At 43.0% G+C, this 16,613-nt stretch overlaps 1 protein-coding gene across 2 annotated transcripts in view; it reads left to right on the top strand.

The window, feature by feature from the left end:
• DSTYK (dual serine/threonine and tyrosine protein kinase) overlaps positions 1-13,812 on the top strand; it is a 45,853-nt gene extending 32,041 nt beyond the window's left edge. The window contains exons 5-13 of one of the 2 annotated variants that reach the window (XM_087437096.1): positions 238-321; positions 973-1,149; positions 1,766-1,895; positions 2,272-2,428; positions 2,870-3,002; positions 4,597-4,710; positions 6,168-6,282; positions 8,788-8,922; positions 9,361-13,812. In XM_087437096.1, the coding sequence (XP_087293222.1) occupies positions 238-321; positions 973-1,149; positions 1,766-1,895; positions 2,272-2,428; positions 2,870-3,002; positions 4,597-4,710; positions 6,168-6,282; positions 8,788-8,922; positions 9,361-9,548 (1,233 nt within the window). In that variant the 3' untranslated portion in view covers positions 9,549-13,812. The remainder of the gene's footprint in view (positions 1-237; positions 322-972; positions 1,150-1,765; positions 1,896-2,271; positions 2,429-2,869; positions 3,003-4,596; positions 4,711-6,167; positions 6,283-8,787; positions 8,923-9,360) is intronic. The other variant, XM_087437103.1, reaches the window with a different exon arrangement.
• Positions 13,813-16,613: the final 2,801 nt, after the last annotated feature.

Below are 16,613 nucleotides of genomic sequence, written 5' to 3'. Positions count from 1 at the left end.
GGTGCATGTGAGCTATAAAATGGCAGTTTAAGTCAATGAGCAAGAAGATGAAGATGAAGTAAAGGGGCCCCAGTAGTCACAAAATAGATGATCAGCTGTGTTGACTCTACACATATATTGAGGCATAAATTTGGGAACCTTGAGACTGGACTCTGTTCTTGAAGTCAGTATCATTTATTGCATTTTTAATAGCCACTCTACTCGGCATATTGATTTTTCGTGTGTGTTCTCTTTCAGATCTTAAATGCTGCCTATCATGTTGAAGTCACATTTCACTCAGGGTCCTCAGTCACAAGGATGCTGTGGGAGCAAATCAAACAGGTAGTGGTTGCTTAGAGGAACATTTTTCAGCCCCCAGTTGGCTCAAATGAATCTCAGTCACTCCAACAGAAAAACTGCCATCTAGGATCTTTTGTTACTGTAGGGTGGCACTTGTCCTGCTTTGCCTGCCTGGAAGAATTCTGATTTATGCCTAATCTGAAATAATTATTGACACTGCTCCCTTTAACTCTTAAAAGTGGCACATTTAAATGATATTTTATGGAGCCATAAGACTCTACTTCACTAGCTTATTCATATTTCTTTTTCCCAACCTAAAATGTTTTCTCTGAACCAGGCTTTGTTGCCAGAGGCCATGCGTGTGGTTTCTTTTCTGGAATTTGATCTGGCTTTTATGTAGAGTTATTTACTGACTTCAGAAAGGGATGTATCAGGCACCGCCTGGCACTGAGCATAATGTATTGAGGGTTTGTGAGCATGTAAACTAGGCCTAGTGTGCTTTGATGCTTTCCTTTGGGCTGAGCCCTGATTTTGAGGTAGATGGAATTGGAGAGGAGTCTTGGACTTCATACGGCCCCTATCTTAAGAGCCTGCCTCAAAGGAGTGGATAACCCAGAGAGGGAAGGGCATCAGTTCTTTCTAGTGGTTCCTGTCTCCCATGCTTCCCTGTTCTCGCTGTCCTCATCCTGGCAGATCATCCAGCGCATCACATGGGTGAGCCCACCTGTCATCACACTAGAGTGGAAGAGGAAGGTGGCGCAGGAGGCCATTGAGAGCCTCAGTGCCTCCAAGTTGGCCAAGAGCATCTGCAGCCAGTTCCGGACTCGGCTCAATAGTTCCCATGAGGCTTTTGCAGCCTCCTTGCGGCAGGTGGGTGTGTAGGAAAGGAGATATAGCTGGATTAAGCAGAGAAGAACCTCATCCGTTGGGGAATATTTTGCCCACTGCTTTCCATATAATTTTTAAAATCATCAATATATTTTCTTTCTGTTCTGTTAAAGGATGTTACAGAAAATTTCATCAATACATTTTTCATGGGGATATTTTTCTAACTCTAGGGAGAATGGAGGGACTCAGTTAATTTCTCCCCATTTCACTGAGTGAGGAATGAAAAGCAAGGGGTAGGAATTTTATATAAGTTTATATAGTATTTTAGGAATGAGTGACAGAAAGGGATGACTTTCCAACTTCTATACAAGTTCACAATTATATGACATCTGCTTGTCCCTTTGGTGGGGGGTGTGTGTGTGCATATGTGTACATGTGTAGAGGGGAGGGTGGGTAGATGTGATTATGCATCCAGGAGGAAAAATTATTGCTTATTGAGAGCCCACTATGTGCCAATCTCTGAGCTATGTTACATACATCATATTTAATTCTCACAGTTATCCTTATGAGGTACATATTATTATCCCTATACAACAGGTGAGGAGGCCAAAGCGAGGGACTTGATGAGTCATATGTCTTTTTTCTGTTTCCCTCCCAGCTGGAAGCTGGCCACTCAGGCCGGTTGGAGAAAACTGAAGATCTGTGGCTGAAGGTTCGGAAAGATCACGCCCCTCGCCTGGCCCGCCTTTCTCTGGAAAGCCGTTCTTTACAGGACGTCTTGCTGCATCGTGAGTCCTTGTTTTTTCCCCAAGTAAACTGGAGGAGGGTTCTGGACACTTGACATTCTCATGTCCAACCTTGGAGAATCCCAGTGTCTAAAGCTGCTTCCTCGCAAAGCTGCTGAAGTACCCACTGATGTGTTTTGAATTCCTGAGTTCTGTTTGGTCCTGCCATGAATTTATATAGTTTGCATAATATGACCAAAGTTTATTTAAATCAAACCAGTTAGGTTACTTTCTACTGGTTTAGAATAAAATCAGAATTTCTTCCCTCAGCATAATTACAACCTCCTGCTTCTAGGCAGGTCCACATCTAAGAATCTTAGGGAGGTTGCCCAGCAGGTTCCAGTCCCTCCTGCCTCATCTCTGTCTCTGTACCATATAGGTAAACCGAAACTGGGACAGGAGCTGGGCCGGGGCCAGTATGGTGTGGTCTACCTTTGTGACAACTGGGGGGGACACTTCCCTTGTGCCCTCAAGTCGGTTGTCCCCCCGGATGAGAAGCACTGGAATGACCTGGCTTTGGAGTTTCACTACATGAGGTATGTTCTGGTCTCATTCATTTCTGTGGGGAAAGATCCAGAGAAGAAACCAGAAGCCTGGTATAAATTTTGTATTGAGAGCTACAGCATGCCTTGTCTCTCCATTCCTACATCTTAAAATGTTGTAGACCGGTATTTCTGTGTCTGGCCCAGAAATGTGCTCTCTTCAAGGCCTTTACTGTCTTTGCTTGCCCTTTCCCCACGATCCTAAATTCTCAGACTCATCCTTCCATTTGACTTTCTTCCTTAGTCCTTAAGGCATAGCCATTTTTAGATTCCATAATTCTTTGACCTTGTTAGAGAGGCTGTTCTCTTTGCCCTCTCTCTGTACTGAGGGCCATTATCTCTGGACCTGGACTAAGTGTGGTCTCAAGGTTAGTCCTTCCCACATGGTGGCATGCTGTGCAGGATTAGAGCCCAGACCTCTCTCCTTCCCACCAGGTCTCTGCCAAAGCATGAGCGGCTGGTGGATCTCCATGGTTCAGTCATCGACTACAACTACGGTGGTGGCTCCAGCATTGCTGTGCTGCTCATTATGGAGCGGCTACATCGCGACCTCTACACTGGGCTGAAGGTGAGGCAAGGCAAGGAGAGAGCGAGAGCCAGCTGGCAGGCAGATCCACACGTTTCTTTCTGGCCTTTCATCCTTTCTTGTTTATTCAGAGTTTCTAGCTTTCATAAGACACTGTTGGAGTAATCAAGCTTTATTACCCTTATTTCCAACAAACCTTACAAATTTCTCAGAATCTATTTTTTTGCCCAGTTCATATCCAGAAAAGTACAGTTCACCACTTTTATCTCCTGTGGTAGTGGTAAGAATCTAGACTACTCAGAAGAGCAGAAAAGCTTCCTGTAACTCTGCTGTTATTTCTCTTTTTGGCTCTCAATGGAGAAAGCCAGTTTTTGTTGTTTAGTCAACAGATATTTATTAGTGACTACTTTGTACAAGGCCCTGGATTAAGCACCACAATAGGATGTCAAAAAGTATATTGCCAGGAACTTTTAAGAGAATTGTCGTCAGTGAATAATTCATGAAGATGTAGCATTTGAATTAGTAAGTACACCTTGATGGGTAAAATTTGGGCAGTTGGAAAGAAGAGGCCACACCAGGGGGAAGGAATAGCGTAATGCCCAGAGCATTGGAAGGCCGATAAAGACATAGTCATATTGGAGCAGCTGGTTCATTTTGGGAATGGGGGGGAGATAATGTGCAAAGAAATATTGGGAACAAATCATAGAGGACTAAAAATGTTAAGAATTTCCATAGAATTCAAATTCTGTTATAGACAATGAGGAGCTGTTGAAAGATTTTATTTGAGTGAAGGCAAAATACCTTCACTTGGATGTTGAGTTTCTCTCATCTAGAACAACCACCAAAAGGGAGGTAGAGAGGTGTGTTTTGTCGGTTCCCTACATTGAAGCTGAGTAGAAGGGAGGAAAAGCTAACCCCAGAGTATCTGGGTAGGTCCCTTCTCACAGATTCCTCTTATACCATTTATATGAAAGCTTCCAGAAGAAGGACAGAGGAGTCCTTAGAAATGCTTGCAAGAGCCATGAGAAAGTAACATGATGAAGAAAATGACTCTCCAAGTGGCTTTCGCTCTTCATTTCAAAAGAGTGTGATACTTTTCCACAAGTGGCCTGGAGAACCATTTTGGATGAGTGATGTGATGTTCTTCAGAATTCAGGAGACCCTAAATTGGAGGTTTGGTAGAAGTTAGATGAGTAACTTTGGTATTCGAATCCTTAAAACCCAACCTGGGCTAACTAGGCCTACAAAGCAATGGAAGTAAGTCTACCTGAGGGACCTAGAAATACTTCCTCTGCACCCAGGGCAGTTCCACACTTCGTTCAGGGGTAGAAATGCGCTCATGCCTTCAGTCATTAGGTTGTGCCTCTCCTATTCACACTTGCGCATTGTCCAGCTGGCCCAAGTGCAGCCTCCGAGGGGTCTTATCTGGCCTTTATAGCTCGTCCCTCCTTGCTTGTTCTCTACTTCCCTCTCCTAACTGCTCTCCTCTCCCCTTTCTTGTCTACTTTTCTGTCCTTGTGTACCCTGGTGCAGTCGCTTTTTCAGTACCCTACATAAGGAACTCTGAGTTGGGTTAAGCAGGTTGGATTAAGGAGTTGTCTTGTTAGTGACAAGCAGGCTCTTTTGTCTCCCCAAGGCTGGGCTGACCCTGGAGACACGTTTGCAGATAGCGCTAGATGTGGTGGAAGGAATCCGCTTCCTGCACAGCCAGGGACTTGTTCACCGTGATATCAAACTGAAAAATGTGCTGGTAAGTAAGAGCTGTTTCCCCAAGATAGCACCCTGCCTCTGTGGGTTAAGTGATGTTTGGAGGGTACATGTAGATGTATGTTTGGTCGGAGGAAAAGACTGGAGGGAAAGTAGTACAGTTAACAGCAGAGTAGATGGATGGTATCTTGGACTTAAAGCTTAGGGAGGAATTGCATCATAAACCTAGCTAATACTGCTTAAGGTTTTTTCTCTTGATACCCTTGAATAAATATAAACTTACAAAAACGTTAACACTGTGGTACAATGAGGACCCATATGCCCTTCACCCAGATTCATTGTCTCTCTTTTCCTAATGTAGTCTTTCTGTATCTCTTTCTCTATCTGCACATGCGCGCACATGTGCGTGCACGCGCGCGCACACACTTTTTTACTGAACTATATGAGAGTAAGTTGCAGATAACACTTCATTCCTAAATACTTCAGCTTGTATCTCCCAAGAAAAAGGACATTCTTCTGCGTAATGAAAACGCCATTATCATTCCTAAGAAATTAAACATCGATATGATATGATTAGTTAATATACTGTCTATATTAACATTTTCCAGTTGTCCCAAATATGTCCAGTTATCCCAAATATGGTCTGTTGGTTTGTCTTGTTTGATCCAGTATCCATACAGTGCATTTTTTTGTCATGTTTCTTTAGCTTCCTTTAATCTAGAATAGTCTTTCTGCCTTTTTTTGCTTTTGTGACATTGATATTTTTGAGGATTCCGGGTCTTGTTATTGCTTAGGGTTTGATCAGAGATGCTGGATGAGGGCTGAGATGGGTAAATGTACCTTAAAAGACAAGATAGTCATGAACCCACTATAACCCTCCTGTTATCTAAATTATAATCTTTTGCCATACTCCTCTTGAAAATATATTGAATTATCATTGAGGTGTCTCTGGCAACATTTAAATGATGTATAAAGATGACAGAAGTTTGGGGGACAGGAAAGATATTCTTAAAATTATAGGCTGAAACCTGAGGCTTATCAATAGCCAAATGAGACATAGATTTATTCTCCAGAAACTTTAGGAAAGGAAACTACAGGGTATTCAAGAAACTCTCCTCAGTTGCCCAAGGGACCTTAACCTTCTTACTTAGCCACTTTCTGCCCTGAGGTCTGGAGGTCAGAAGAGAACGTCAGGAACTGAAATACTTTCCTCAGTGCCCTTCACTTATTCATTCTTCCAAGATTTGTTGAGCTCCTGATATGTGCCGGGCACTATGTCAGGGCTGGGAATACAGAGATGAAAAGACAGTCCTTGCTGCCAGGTTGCTTACAGTCTGGGAAGAAGACAGAAATGGGAATGAATCTGGAGACAGGGAGGCTGGAGGCAGGATTGATGAAGTGCTACTTTGGAGTAGATACCTACTTTTGAGCTGGGGTCTGCAACTAAATGCTCTGTGCAGGGTCAGGCACAGGGTGACTCTCGCCCTGCTTTGTTGGCAGTTGGACAAGCAGAACCGTGCCAAGATCACTGACTTAGGATTCTGCAAGCCAGAGGCCATGATGTCGGGCAGCATTGTGGGAACACCAATCCATATGGCCCCTGAACTTTTCACAGGTAAGCTGGAGGGCAGGGAGGGGTTTGGGCAGGCTCCACACTTTAACGCTGAGTACTGCCCCTTGGGCTGAGAGTAGTCACAGGTACTCCTAGCAGATCTGGCACAGGTGGGGGAGAAACCAGAACAGGAGAAACTGAGACAAGTAGAGGGAAAAGTGTAGAAGTGAAGGGGCAAGAAAGAAAAGTATAGACGGGAGTCACCAGCTGTTCTTTTGGATGTCTGTCCAGGCTGTTAGTGCCATAATTGCCATAATCAACCAATTATTAATCATCAAGTATTGATTGAATAACTCCTATGTCATAGGAATTGTCCCCTATCATTACAAAACTTAATAGTCGACAGTGCTTTAAGAGAGCTAAAATAATTAGGAAGCAGTATAAGACAGCGGTGATTAAGTGCTGCATAATGTAATGTTGGTGTTCAGAGAAGGGTAAATGAAGGTTGAAACGTTTGATAGTTTTGCGGTAGAGGTGAGATTTTGGGTAGAACTTGAGTCAAATCTGGAAAAATTGGTAGATGGGAAGGGAACTCATATTTTTTAAGTATATTGTTTGAGTTAGGCCATGTGGGTATGTTTTTTCATATATTTTGTTCCATTTAATCCTCACAACAATTCTGTGCTGATCTTGATTTTTATGTCCATGTCATAGATAATATTAAGTTGAGGCCAGATTGATGAAGAAACCCACCCCAAAACGTTGAGCTAGAAGTAATGGGGCTCGGATTAGAATCTAGATCTTTCTGCCTCTGGAGTCCAACCATGTATCCTGAAGGGGAGAAAATTCTGAAGGCCAGGGAAAGGGAAATATGAGGAAAATTTCAGGATAGAAATAAGCGTGACAGGAAGGGATTCCATTTGCAATAATAGCAAACAAGTTTGGAGGTAAAATACATTAAGCTTGAAATTCACACAGAGGAGTGACGGCTTGATTTGGAAGAAGTAAGGAGCTATATTGAGCTTTTGAGCAGGTGAGGGATGAAAGAATGTTTGTGGAAGATCAGCTGAGCAGCAGTAGGTAGAGGGGATTTGAGTAGCAAGAACCAAGGTAGGGAGACCAGGGGTGGTTGGCTCCAGGATCAGGTTGGTAGTAGTACTGAAATGAAAAAAATGTGATAGATTTGAGATAATTCAGAGGAAGAATGGGCAAGATTTTGTTATTAACTTGATATGGATGATGAGCAGAAAAGAATGACTAAACGATAACTCTCAGATTTTGAGCCTGAGTGGATGAGGAATGGTGGTATCATTGCTGGCGAAGATGGAAAGGTAATTGCAAGTCATTTGTTAGTATTGGTGAGAGTTAAAATTAGTAGTATATTTGGATTTCTCTCATTAGCCTCATATACAAGTCTTCCCCCAATGCTTCACTGAGTAATACACATAAAGATTAGGAGTTAGCTGGTCAGCTATAGTCCTACTACATTGGAGTGAAGTACACAGTCTTCATTTTTCTTTTTCTAGATGTACTTCTTTTTCAGTTTCTATTCCCACTGCTATTATTTTATTTTGGCTACTTCATATTTAAATTCCTATAATTGTTTCTACTGCAGTCCATCCTATTGCTGTCAGAATAATCTTTCTAAAATATTTTCTTCAAGTCACCTCCTGCTCTAGAACATAACTAACTTCCTGCTGCCCGCTGAATCCAGACTCTTCTATCTGACTTTAAAAATCTTTTTTGGGGGGCTGGCCCAGTGGCATAGTGGTTAAGTTTGTGTGCTCTGCTTCAGCATCCTGGGGTTCACAGGTTCAGATCCTGGGTGTGGACCTACAGACTGCTCATCAAGCCATGCTGTGATGGCATCCCACATATAAAATACAGGAAGATGGGCACAGTTGTTAGCTCAGGGCCAATCTTCCTCACAAAAAAAAGATTAGGCCATGTGGGTATGTTTGCTCATATATTTTGAAAAAAATATAATTTTTAAATAATAAATGATTTTTTTGTGTGTGTGTGAGGAAGATTAGCCCTGAGCTAACATCTGTGCCCATCTTCCTCTATTTTGTATGTGGGATGCTGCCACAGCATGGCTTGATGAGCAATGTGTAGGTCCATGCCCGGGATCCGAACCTGTGAACCCTGGTCCTTTGAAGCAGAGTGCGCGAACTTAACCACTACGCCACCAGGCTGGCCTCCTAAAAATCTTTATATTGTGGTTCCAGCCTACCCACCCACCTGTATATCCGACTTGATTTCCCTAACATGACCTTTCAGGATTAATCTTTTTGACTGTCCCATTAAAATAAAAGTTCTACTTTTCTTCTTCTTTGTCAGGTTCTGGTCTTGGCTCTCTTAATATCTAGCTTTGAGCTCCCAGTGCCATAGTTTTTTGTATTATAATATGGGCATTATAAATATGTGCTGCCTAACAGGGTTGTTATGAGAGATGATGAATGTTAAAAGCTTTAGAAAAAAATGTGTGAAGGCCTCTGCAGATGCAAGTTAGTGGTGATGCTGTCGGTTCTCTCCCTGGCTCACTACCTGTCACCCTTCTTGCTGTAGGGAAGTATGATAATTCCGTGGATGTCTACGCTTTTGGCATTCTCTTCTGGTATATCTGCTCAGGCTCTGTCAAGCTCCCCGAGGCATTTGAGAGATGTGCCAGCAAAGACCATCTCTGGAACAACGTGCGGAGAGGTAAGGGCCACAAGTCCTTCTTGGTCCTAACTCCCCTCGCGAGAGCAGACTGAGACCCGGCACTGCAGCAGGGGCCTCCTGTCACCTTCTCCAGCCACTTCCCAGCTGGAGCACATACACATTTAAACCATCATGGACTCTGGAAAAGACATTTAAGTCAGACATTTGCTTCCAGGCAGCATTGTACTGAACTGTCTCAGAAAGGCTTTTTTCTTTAAAATTTCGAATTCTTCTACTTCCTATGCCAGTGTGTTCCATTTTTTCATCACTGTTACTATTAGGTTCTAACTAGATGTTTGCAGTTGAAGCCAAAGCTCATTGCATTCTTCAGCATCTGAGCCCCAACTGGGTAATCAGCCTTTGAGCTGATCATGCCTCCTTGTTGTGTTGGTCCCCCTCTCACTGCCTCTGTTCTTATTTCCATGCTTTTTTCCCTAGGGGCCCGCCCAGAACGCCTTCCTGTGTTTGATGAGGAGTGCTGGCAGTTGATGGAAGCCTGTTGGGATGGTGACCCTTCTCAGAGACCTCTCTTGGGCATTGTCCAGCCCATGCTCCAGGGCATCATGGACCGGCTATGCAAGTCAAATTCTGAGCGGCCAAACAGTGGACTAGATGATTCTACTTGAAAGCAAACACTTTTCTCTTTCACTCTCTCTTTCTTTACTTCCCTTCACCTTTGGCCATGGGAAGCATTTGACATTTGTTCATTACAGAGAGCACGCAAGGGAATTGATGCTTGCTGGGCAACTTGAGACTTTCCCAGGCAGAGATGACTCCTGGGTAGTGAAGAGTTGGATGGCTGTTCGAGCGTATTCAGCAGTTCACTGATGCCCCAAGCTATCCCTTTGGCAAAAGATTGTCTTGGACATGTGTAAAAGCTGAACAATGCAACATTCTGGCCTCAGAACTGAAAAGGAGGCAAATGTTACTGTTGTCTGTTCACTATATGTTACTAAGACAAGTGGGACACTGCAGTGGCAATAGTATTAAAAACTGTAATTTTCATAATTTTGGCTCAAGCTAGGAATAGTTTGATTGTATCCAGTCGTCAGGACCCTTAGAAAATTTGACCTTAGTTCTGGGATTGTGAGAACATGGGAACAAAAAACTAACTTGTGGATGCCTGGTTCCTGCTGTCTGCATCAGAGATCTCAGGGTGCAACAGCCAGAGGCCCCAGCAAGGGAGCTAGAAATGAAGTTATCTGTTCCTTATGGTGCCTGTGCATTTACATTTATAGGACCACAATCCCTGATTTCTGGGGGAGGGTTTCATGGTTACATCACCAAGAGGCCAAAGAAGAGAAAGAAAAAATCTGTGTGGGGAGTGTAAGTATATATATACACATTATTGGATTTCGAGTTACTGATAACCCCAGAACAGAATCTCTTTTTCTACCCTTGGGTCTTGATTTTTTTTTTTTTTTTTTCCTCTTTTGGTCTCAAGATGGGGAAGCTCCAGTTAACATGGTACTTAAGGCTGAGTGTCTGAGAAAAACTGACCCAATGTGAAATATTTGGTGAGACCTGAGAAGTGGGCAATGATCTGGAGGCCATGGGCCTCCATATAAATGTACTAGAAGGATACCAGCTTGTTTTTAAAACTTAAAAAAATCAGAAACTTCTTTTTGTGTTTGAATCTAACACACTGACGTTTTTAAACTTGATCATTGAGCTTTTTAACCAAGGTTTCTTCTGCAACTTGTCCCTTCTTTTTACCTTATTTTAAATATAATCTGTTAGAAGAAAAGAACAGAACTGGATGAAAGAGAAGAACGTTCTTTGCAGTTTTGTGTGTGTGCTCCTCACCCCTGTGTATGAGTGTCTGAGGAGGTTCTTCTCTTGCCGTTGGGAGGTGGTGTGGTGGTCTTTTGGAGAATTTGTCATGAGTGTACATGAAAGAAATTCTGATTCCAGTTAAAGGAAGGAGAACACTGGTGCATCTCAGATGTTGGCTTTAGGCCTCCCTCAACGAAAGCAGTCCATTAGATTTAGAGAAACAGGTAGGTGAAGGGATAGACAGTGGGGGTGAGGAGCCTCCATCCATCTGCCTAGTCCTCAAGCCTGTGGTTTGTCCCCTGTGCCTAGCCCCAAACTGTGTGAGGCTGGTCCCTGAGTAAGTATATAAGATAATGGGCAGATTTGCTGCTGGAATTTTCTAGGGTGGTTTGTGACAGAATGACTATCTCTTGAATATGAACAGGGTATAAATGGGGTCTCTAAGAAAATTTTATATAACTTGTAAAGTTCAGTTTCAACTCTTTGACTATCCTGGGCTCTGATTAGGAAACATTTGAGTGCAGGAGCTCCCTGAGCACATGTAGCCCTTCAGAGACTCCATATAGTGCTAAAAACCTTTTTATTTGCAGATGATAAAGTGACTGGCCCTGTGTCTTTGGGTTCTTCAGCCTTGTTTTGGTGGAATGTTCAGTATCTCTCAGAATTTTTAACACCAATTTAGCTTTACTTCCAAGTCACTCTGTTCTTGTCAGCATTAACTCATCGCCCTCCTGGGGACCATGATGGGGCTTTCAGGAAGCCAGGTTCCAAGTTAACAAAAGAGAGATAAGTAGTCTCTACTTGCTGAAAAATCAGTATAAGTATGTTCTGTGTGAAATTTCAAGAAAGGTCTCACATAGTTCCCTTTTCCAGACTGTCTTCTTTTAGCTCTAGCTATATAATCAGGAGTCTGTGCTCCCATGTGGAGACCACATTCCTAACATTCTTTGGATGTCTTAGTTCGTACCCCTGTTCACACATGGGAGGTTAGGTTTCTGTCCACTCAGAGTCCCTTTTCAGTTTGTCCCCTGTGGCTTAGTCTGCTCTCAGACACAATTTTCTAGCAGATGCCCCACATTTTTTGCCTGAGTGGGGAGGGAGGGGCTAATGCTAAGTAAGGAGATGAGTAGTTGTGTTACAGTTGGTTAAAAAAAAAGTATTCTTAGGAAAGGTGCAAAATATTCCTGAAAATCTCTAGGCCAGCCAAAGTGCACATACAGATGTTTGGAGGTGTTATTTAAACACTCAGCAGGCTGAGTGCATGAGTACATATGTATAACGTGTATACTTTGCTGTTGTTTTGTAACATTGTTAGCTAATTTCAGATTCTTTGTTCCTTGGCACCCATTGTTATTGAAGTGATGGAATGCCATGAAATGTACTGTACTGTATATTACTTGGGAAGACACTAGGTTTTCAAAGAAGTGCGATGGCACTTAGGCTGTAGAGGGCTCAGCAAGGCCCAAGTCGTGAAGATTGTACCTCCTACTTTGGTTGTGTGTGCTCCCAAGTGGTGAGGTGAGACTGGCTGGGGGAGGAAAGATGGGTGAAAGAGTTACCCTCACTGTGTTCTGTTCTGCTAATCAGCTTAATTAGGGCAATTTTCCCCAGCCCGAAAATGATCACCTGGCCATTTTTATCACACTTGAAGTCTGGTGACTTACGCTGCTTCAGAACTGAGTGAGGGACCTTTCTGCAGAGCAATCATAAGAAATGGTGGAGCTTGGGGCCCCCGAGTGGCTGGCCCTGTGCCTAGGGAGCAGGCGGCAGGCTCAGCCTGGCGTGGGTTGAGGAATGCTCATTTGATGAGTTTCCACAGGCGTCCCCTGGTTCCCTTGATTCTCTGCAGAGAGTGGCTCATTGATTGATCAAGCTTTCACTTCTCTGGGAAGGAGGACCATGCTGGTTCTTCCCAGACCAAAGAGAGTCACTTGTGACTCCATCCATTTTAAGGGGACAGAGCCTAGTCATCAGCTTCTCCTACTTTCTAACACTAAAATTGAAGGAAACAGTGAAGGAAAGGATGCATCACTGCCACCACGGATAGAAATAGGGGGATGGTAGAACACTCCAATGCATTTTTTTGCATCCTTGCTGGAGCTGCCAAAGAGGGGCTGGGAAAGTTTTTTCCTGGCGGGAGAAGTGGTTTGGGGTGGCAGGGCTGCCAAGTGATCACTGCACTGAACGACACTTTATTTTTTGGCTTATTATTTAGCATTGAGAAGCCAGGGGGACTAGTGATTGCAGTAGGGCTTTGGGGAACACAGACTCCCCGGCCTTGCTTTGGAGAGAAGGCATGCTTGGTATCCATCTGGCTAATCAGGGAAGCTCGAAGTCCACACTGCATCAGAGCAGGATACACGGCCCTTGAAGAGTCCATTGCCAAAAGAGCAGTCTTGCTTTCTTTGAGTTTTCAAAGCTTGAGTTTTGGATTTGCTGGATTAAATAACCCACGTTTTCTTTAAAAGGAAAAAAAAAAGAGTTTATTCTTATAAATATGGGGGTGGCGTGGGTTAGGGCCAGTGTGATGGTAAAGTGGGTGAGGAGGGAGTAACCTTGGGAAACTTGTATTGCAGGCTCCCATGGGGGTTCCAAGTAGCACTACTGTTCTTAAAAGGGTTCTGTTTTTAACTTCACCTGCTTTGTTAACATCTAGTCCAGTTGAGATGGTCACAGAGATTGTGTGGGAACACCTGGCATTGGGGAGGCCACCTTAGAGGATTGAAATGAAAATGGGTCTGGACAGCTTGTTGTCTTTTGTCTTAATGTAATGTTTTTGTTTGTTTTAAAGGACTAATGTTTATTACAGTATTAAATAAAAGTGTAACATACTAGCTGTGTAGAATAAAAGTGCAATAACGAGAAAATGACTTTGGCACCAATTTCAGTCCTCACACTCTCTCCCTTCTTGTGCTGCCTTCTCTTTCCATCATATTGTTACAGCAGGACTGTGCTAATTTTGTGTATTTTTAAGAGCCGCAGGTGTGGGTTGTCTTCCTTTAGTGTAATTTTGAATGGCTGGGTTTGGTTTTATAGAGTATTCTGTATGCTTGCTGGGGTGCACAGGTACCAGATGTGCTACATAATAAAGGTCACGTTAACGTGTTAGGTTGACATCTGCTTGGCTTTGTTTTCCTGTCCCTCACTGTGCTGACAAGACACCCTCTTCCACTCTATGTCCACTGGGATCTCTGCAGTCAGAAGTCTCAGTTTGCCTTAGAGACTGATGGAACATGTTACTCCCCCACAGGTTGCTCTTGGTTTCCGGGTACTTGACGTTACCACTACCAGAGGGTAGGGCAAGGGAATGGGAGATAGGACAGCAGAGAAGAGGGGCGCAGAGTGGGGTGATAGCAGTTTATTTTTCAGAGTCTTTCTTGAGTTCACACCCTTTTCTCCAGCTTCCATTCTTTTCTTTCTTTCTTTCTTTTTTTTTGGTGAGGAAGATTGGCCCTGAACTAATACCTGTTGCCAATCTTCCTGTTTTTGCTTGAGGAAGAGTGGCCCTGAGCTAGCATCTGTGCCCATCTTCCTCCATTTTGTACATGGGATGCTGCCACAGCATGGGTTGATGAGTGATGTAGTTCTGCACCTGGGCCCCCAAACCCACGAACCCGGGCCGCCAAAGCAGAGCGTGCTGAAGTTAACCACTACACCACCAGGCCAGCCCCCTCCAGCTTCTTTTCAGCACAAACTTGCAGCATTCTGAGCTCATGAACAAGCCTAACTACTCTTTATTACACCATGAGAGAATTTGGTGATGGAATCAATATACTGGCCTATCTCATCTGGAATATTTGAATTTTCTGTGTGGACTCACCCCAAGTCTTCAGATTTGCTTGCTCAGCAGTGCTTGGCAGGCGCCATCACAGGCCACTAGCAGCAGAGCAGTACTCTCTGCAGTCACCAGGGGGTGTCAGCATGTTCCCGTAGGATGTGTTTGTTTTGTGTTGTTTGGGGTCACCATATCATGCTTGTGTGACTGTGTCACTTTTCGCTGTAAGTGCTTGTGATTTGATTGCAACCCAAGTTTGGCCAGGAGATGGCAGCACACCCTAAACAGTCAATGTGTTTGCGATCCAGTCTTAAAGGGAAAGCAGACGTTGAATCTCCGTGGTTCTCAGCCCGCCCCTACACAAGAGTCATTTAATGCAGATAAGCCCCTTACACTTGTCAAACCCTCCAGCAGCTGCAGCCGCTTCACGACTACATAATCCCATCTTATGTGCATGTGCCCTTATCTCCTAGTATAAAGTTCAATATGACTGAGTTCTTCACGTCTTCTCCTGCCATTATTACTTTGGAGAAAATACCTTGTGGTATACACATTTTTAGATTGGGCGTGCTTTTCCAAGAATACATCTCTTAGCAGGCTTGTCCATTGAGTAGGGCAACTGGGGTGGCCTTCCTGGCCCTGTGTTTGGGTGGAGTTCAGATGGGAGAGGCCACCAAGTTTCTGAATATGATTGAATTCAACTTTGAAATTTCTACCTTTAGCAGGATCCTAAGGAGTCTGCGAAGTGCTAATGCATAGCCTCCCTTCGAGAGCAGGGATCACGGGACCATGGACTGGGGGAGGCCTCCTTGAGCCCTTCTAGGGGTGGCCTGCTCCTTAGTACATCCTAAAGGTAGTATTTCAAGTCAGTGGAAAAAGACTCTTTTATAAAACTGGCTATCCACCTGAGGAAAAAATAGACTCAAATCATGGGAAAAAAAAAAAAAAGGTATACTAAAGATCTAAATGTAAAAATGTAAAACTATAAAGGAACTAGATAATGCACACACACTGAGTATTTGCTATATGCTAGGCACTATTCTAAATGCTTTACGTGTATTAACTCAGTGCTCACCACAACCCCATTTTACTGGTGAGAAAATTAAGGCACAGAGAGATTAAGTACCAAGGGTCATGCAACTTATAAATGTCAGAGCTGGGATTTGAATCTTGGAAGTCCAGCTCTAGAACCTCTGTTTCTACAACTAACCGCTACACCATGCTGCCTCTGGGAGAAAACGCATGTAAATATGTTCATTTATAGTTTACGGGCAGGGAGAACTTTCTTGAGTGTGATCAGGAACCCAGAAGCCATAAAGAAAAAAATAGAAATTATAAAGAACATATATACAGCCAAAGACACCAAAACCAAAATTAAGACAACTCAGCCAATTTGGAGAGAACAATTGCAATATACAACTGATAAAAGGTTCATACTCCTAATGTATGAAGAAATCAATAAGAAAAAAATCTAAAAGCAAATTGGCTAATAAATACTTGAAAAAGATGTTCATCCTCCCTAGTAATCAGGGAAATGCATATGAAAACCAAAAAGATATTTCCATCTATCAAATTACTAAAAATAAATTTAAAAACCTATTGGTAAGTGTAGGGCATGAGCACTTCCCCATGTTGTTGGGAAATGGATGTAGCCACAAAAGGGCAATTTGGCAGTACCTATTATAAAACTGTTAAATGTATGTATCCTTTGCTCCAGAAATGATTTGTAGGCAATCCCTACCTACAGAAATATTGCACGGGTGTGCAAAGCCATATAAGTATAAGCGTGTTTATTGCATCATTATTTGTAATACTAAAAAGTTGGAGGTAATGTTAATGTCTGACAACAGGAGAAAATTGAATTATGGTGCTCATACCGTGAAATACTATTCAGCCATTAAAAGGAATGACTTAGACCTCTATGTACTGACAAGGAAAGATGCTTGTGCTATATCATTGAGTAAAAAAATAATTTACATAAGAATATATTTAGTATGACCCCTTTTTTGGTAAGAATCCCTTCCATCCCCTATAACCCCAAATTATCTGGAGATCTAGTTCATCTCTCTTTCTATATGCACAGAAAAAAGTTTGTAAGAATTTTATCAAACTGATAACAGTGGTTTTCCTAGGGAGAGAA

Source organism: Ceratotherium simum, chromosome 2 (genome assembly GCF_057802395.1).
Source record: "Ceratotherium simum simum isolate JZ-2026a chromosome 2, ASM5780239v1, whole genome shotgun sequence".
Taxonomy (NCBI): domain Eukaryota; kingdom Metazoa; phylum Chordata; class Mammalia; order Perissodactyla; family Rhinocerotidae; genus Ceratotherium; species Ceratotherium simum.
This window is presented reverse-complemented; position numbering and strand designations above follow the sequence as displayed.